Genomic DNA, 5,892 nt, shown 5'->3' with positions numbered 1-5,892 from the left:
TTCTTGTTATAACATTCGGTTACATGTAATTCTTGTTATAATTTTGGACACGTGCAATTCAAAAACAAGATTATCTTTGAAGTTTAGAACAAATGAAAATGTCTGTTTTTAAGATTTTATTTGTCACAAATCAAATTTCCAGTTACAAAATATGTAAATTAAATACATATAAAAGAAAAACAATCAGATACAAATAAAGTCATAATAGAAAAGTTTAATAAGATGGCGTCAACAATTATCTAGTTATCTGTCACTGGGAGTAACTTCCGGGTCTAAACGTAGTGACGCTTTAGATTTATTTTTATTTTGTATTTTTTTGTATTTTTCGACTTTGCCATACCCTTGTTACCACCACTTAATACCTCGTTTTGTCTGGTTATTAAATACAATAACCCACATTTTATCTGGTATGTGTAAGACTTTTTGAGACTCGATTGTGTATGGATGTGAAAATATAAAACGAGAGAGCTGATATAAGAAAACCAAAATTACTCTAATTTAAAACATAATCTAAGGTCTTTATCTTCCCAAAATTTTTGTTTAATATTAGAAATTGTTATTATTTAAATTTGCGATTAAAATTCATCATTAGATAATAATTTATAAAAAACAATATTTATTTATTTCCTAATAGTAAACCATTCCTTATAAAAAAGTGAGGCGTAATTTTTTCCAATCTTGAAATACTATACGGTAAAACTTAAAAGTGCAAAGGTTTTGTATCGAGGTCAAAGAAAGTCCAGTTACCATGATGAGGTTTTGGTTTTGATATTGTTCGTGGGAATTATGAAAGGAGAAAGAAATGCAGTTGAGCTAGGGTAATGGTGGTACACATATGGAACGTAATGGTGAAAAGGTACCTGCTTTGCGGCTTCAGGAATTGTTTCGGAAGTGAAAGTTTTATAGCTATTCAAGAACTTCTGAAAGTAAGAAGAAGAATTTTGAGAAATGGAAGTTTCATCTTTCCCATCTTTTAAACTGTCCGAATCTTCTGATGTGAGAGCTGTTTCTTTGGTTTTGACGACTTCAGCTACTGGTTTCGAGTTTTGCAAAGACTCTTGAACGTCTTTGATTGATGTTGTTCCTTCTTCTTTATTATCTTCATAAGGTTCTCTGACTGGTGCCTGACGGCCAACGAACCAGAACAATGGAAATGGACTGTAATGAACTGGGGAAATCAGATGTCTATTTGGTGCAATTTCAACGCTGGAACCTGGAAAAGGAATGTGTTGGTTATCAGAGGTTCGAGTTTTAGTTTCAGTTGCTTTCACTTGAGTGTTATCTTTCTCAGCAAAGGATAACTGTTCGTGGGGAAAATGTTGAACTAAAATTAGTTGGAAGTTACTTTCTTTCCCTTCTGTGCTAGTTTTGTCTTTAACAAATGCTGGGTTTTGGAAAAAGCCATCTTGAAAAGCGAATGTTTCAGGTTTCGCTTCGCTAAGTTTGCCGTTTCCACCTGTTTCACGCCAAATGTAATTGTAATACTGAGGCCAATAGGAAAACGGATTTTGGGGTACGTACCTTAAGGGCCTAACTTTATCGTCTGTAGTTAGAGGACTGTTGATTGGATTATAATATCCCGGATTTAAAATCCTAAAATTGATGTTTCTATTATTTCCATTTATCGTTGGTTGAACAGAAAGACGTCGTCGCCCATAAGGTATAGTTGGGAAAAATGCAGTCAACTCAGAATCTCTTTCGTTCTGGTCGTTTGTATCCACGTATTTTGTTGCTTGAGCATAATTTTGGATTTTTTCATCTTCATTGTTTGTTTTTGCATTGTTTTCTTTTTCGTCTTTAGTGTTTGTAATAAGCAGTTGCTGGCTATCTTTGCTGTGATCAACCTTTTCTAGTTCTTTATCGACCTTTTCATCTGTATTAACAAGAGACGTCGTTGCACTGTTTTTTTCATCTGTGATACTGTATCCAAAGTAAGAATTAGATGAACTCTGCTCAGGGGATCCAACTGGTGCTCCATATTCCATTCGATGTTGATGGAATACAGGGTTCCCAAGGGTGTATTGAAAACTATATGATCCATCAGGTTTGAAGTTGACATATCGAGAAGAAGGAATAGCAGAACTGCCGATACATAGTAGAGTGAACAGTGTCTAGAAATACAAGAAACATTTGTTACCAAAAGTCTATAACGTACCAGAATAAAATATCAGACATTTTAAATCAAACTAATTTTTAAATGACTTAACCAAAACAAAATACAAAATAACGAACTAAAATATTTCTTATCTGAAACTCCATTTGTTTATGGTACAACTATTACTTGATGTTGGCCATTCTTGCTGTGGTAACCACGTCATCCCTATTGTTGTTATCTTCATCTTCATTGTTTGTAAGTGGCAACTGTTGGTCATTCTTGCTGTGGTAACCAGGTCATCTCTATTGTCGTCTTGTTAATCTTCATTGTTTGTAATTGGCAGCTGTTGGTCATTCTTGCTGTGGTAACCACGTCATCTCTATTATTGTCATTTTATATTCATTGCTTGTAATCGGCAGCTGTTGGTCATTCTTGCTGTGGTAACCACGTCATCCCTATTGTTGTTATCTTCATCTTCATTGTTTGTAAGTGGCAACTGTTGGTCATTCTTGCTGTGGTAACCAGGTCATCTCTATTGTCGTCTTGTTAATCTTCATTGTTTGTAATTGGCAGCTGTTGGTCATTCTTGCTGTGGTAACCACGTCATCTCTATTATTGTCATTTTATATTCATTGTTTGTAATCGGCAGCTGTTGGTCATTCTTGCTGTGGTAACCACGTCATCCCTATTGTTGTTATCTTCATCTCCATTGTTTGTACGTGGCAGCTGTTGGTTATTCTTGCTGTGGTAACCAGGTCATCTCTATTGTTGTCTTGTTAATCTTCATTGTAATTGGTATCTGTTGGTTATCATTTCTCTCACTGCACGTCCAAACAAGTGGAGCGTCTGTTATGCGACCATGACACTTTTCAAATTGTTTAATTAAAAACATTTATCTTGTATTTTAATTTTTAGACAATTTTTGCTTTTATCTTATTTTATCTTCTAAATGCACATACAGCGAATCACTGGTAAATAAAACTAACATGTTTAAAATCTGATATAAACACTTTCTTTAAAGGTTCTTTACCCATCAGGTTCTGAAGTGGATCAATACGAGAAAACGTCATATTTTATAGATACGAAGTGGATCAATACTAGAAAACGTTATATTTTATAGATACGAAGTGGATCAATACTAGAAAACGTTATATTTTATAGATACAAAGTGGATCAATACGAGAAAACGTTATATTTTATAGATACAAAGCAGATCAATACTAGAAAACGTTATATTTTATAGATAAAAAGTGGATCAATACTAGAAAACGTTATATTTTATAGATACAAAGTGGATCAATACTAGAAAACGTTACATTTTATAGATACAAAGTGGATCAATACTAGAAAACGTTATATTTTATAGATACCAAGTGGATCAATACTAGAAAACGTTATATTTTGTAGATAAAAAGTGGATCAATACGAGAAAACGTTATATTTTATAAATAAAAAGTGGATCAATACGAGAAAACGTTATATTTTATAGATACAAAGCGGATCAATACTAGAAAACGTTATATTTTGTAGATAAAAAGTGGATCAATACGAGAAAACGTCATATTTTATAGATACAAAGCGGATCAATACGAGAAAATGTTATATTTGATAGATACAAAGTGGATCAATACTAGAAAACGTTATATTTTATAGATAAAAAGTGGATCAATACTAGAAAACGTTATATTTTATAGATACGAAGTGGATCAATACTAGAAAACGTTATATTTTATAGATACGAAGTGGATCAATACTAGAAAACGTTATATTTTATAGATACAAAGTGGATCAATACTAGAAAACGTTACATTTTATAGATACAAAGTAGATCAATACTAGAAAACGTTATATTTTATAGATAAAAAGTGGATCAATACTAGAAAACGTTATATTTTATAGATACGAAGTGGATCAATACTAGAAAACGTTATATTTTATAGATACGAAGTGGATCAATACTAGAAAACGTTATATTTTATAGATACAAAGTGGATCAATACTAGAAAACGTTACATTTTATAGATACAAAGTGGATCAATACCAGAAAACGTTATATTTTATAGATACAAAGTCTGTAAAGTTTGTAGGTCAACATGTTTCAACACTCAAGACAATGCTGCCTGGAAACAAGGCTAACAGAATCAAAAAGTAAGTAAATCATAGTTAACTTTAATTATTAACATAAAAGAGCTTCGTATATTTTAAAATTAAGTCTCACAATTTTTATTTCTTGGTTCTTGAAGCAAAGTCCTTCGACCTTTTGATGTTTATTGAAAGAACCAGCTTGTGATACGTAAGTATACTTCTAAAACATGAGACAAAATCTTGAAGTCGCAGTTCTACTTAAGTTCACAAGAACATATTTCAGTCCATTTTAATATATATCTTTAAACATGATTGAGTAAGAATGAGTTTAAAAATAAGGATGTTTTAAAATATGTCACTAAGAAACAAAACTTAGACGAATTGTAATATAAGACGCTCGAAAGATTTGGATAAGTGGACTTACCTTTTACAGATGTGAATTTATGTGTACTTAATTTATCATTTCTCGCAGAAATTTGCAATGTCATATATAAAAAGACAATAAAAGTGACGGACTTCAAGTGTTTATATGAATAATTTACACGTTTTAAATAGTTTAAACTATTGACAATCGGACTTCATTTGTACGAAAGCAGTGTAAAATTAGTGATACCAAACCTTGGTCGTAGGTGCACTAATTAATCTTACTTGATCACTCACCAGTTTTAGCATGGTGCAGTCCAGATGCACGAACTTCACAGGATCACCAAAACCTTATTATTCTCTTTACTGCACTGCGGTCTCGAGACTCGCTTTCTTTATATAAGTCCATTGTTCAGGTCTTTTCTGTCCTTGAGGCCATCTACAGGTTCTAGGTCACGTGAAAACGACTCAGTTTTCAAATAAGGCCATCAGAGGAAATCTTGTACAGACGTCTGCACCGCTCTGCCCAAGATAAAGAACCCAGTGATGCAAGCTTTGCGCATTAAAAAAAAAAAGTGTTGCCCGGGGCAAAACAAACACCAAGGGCTGTGTGGTATAACCTTGCGTACATGTTTGAAGTGGTCGGTCAAAAACCTCGCGCAAGGTTGCTGGAATGATTATTTCAAGGATGTACATGCAGCCCACCATTTGTACAGGTAAGGACTGGTCTTATGACATATAAGTAACCAATCATTTGTACAGGTAATAATTCAAGTGATGACTGGTATTAGGACATACAAGTAGCCCACCATTTCTTCAGGTAATAATTCCTGTGAGGACTTGTATTACGACATATTGGTAGCCAACCATTTGCACAGGTATAAAATAATTCATGTAAGGACTGGTATTATGATATGTAACTAAGTATTCCAACATTTTTACAAGTAATAATTCATGTGAGGACTGGTATTATGACATGTAAGTATTCCAACATTTTTACAAATAATAATTCATGTGAGGACTGGTATTATGACATGTAAGTATTCCAACATTTGTACAAATAATAATTCATGTGAGGACTGGTATTATGACATGTAAGTATTCCAACATTTGAACAAATAATAATTCATGTGAGGACTGGTATTATGACATGTAAGTATTCCAACATTTGTACAAATAATAATTCATGTGAGGACTGGTATTATGACATGTAAGTATTCCAACATTTGAACAAATAATAATTCATGTGAGGACTGGTATTATGACATGTAAGTATTCCAACATTTGTACAAATAATAATTCATGTGAGGACTGGTATTATGACATGTAAGTATTCCAACATTTGTACA

General features: G+C 32.8%; 1 protein-coding gene across 1 annotated transcript; it reads right to left on the bottom strand.

Moving 5' to 3' along the window:
• Positions 1-672: 672 nt before the first annotated feature.
• Positions 673-5,064, bottom strand: LOC143251856 (uncharacterized). Its single transcript, XM_076503137.1, has 2 exons — positions 4,841-5,064; positions 673-2,111 (listed from the first exon to the last, which is right to left on the bottom strand). Exons 1-2 carry the CDS (start codon positions 4,850-4,852, stop codon positions 744-746), a joined length of 1,380 nt encoding a protein of 459 aa, XP_076359252.1. The 5' UTR covers positions 4,853-5,064; the 3' UTR covers positions 673-743.
• Between the last annotated feature and the right edge of the window lie 828 nt (positions 5,065-5,892).

The sequence above is a fragment of the Tachypleus tridentatus genome, chromosome 6 (genome assembly GCF_004210375.1).
Source record: "Tachypleus tridentatus isolate NWPU-2018 chromosome 6, ASM421037v1, whole genome shotgun sequence".
In the NCBI taxonomy this organism is placed as follows: Eukaryota; Metazoa; Arthropoda; class Merostomata; order Xiphosura; family Limulidae; genus Tachypleus; species Tachypleus tridentatus.
The sequence above is the reverse complement of the archived record's forward strand: the minus strand, read 5'-3'. Positions and strand labels throughout refer to the sequence as shown.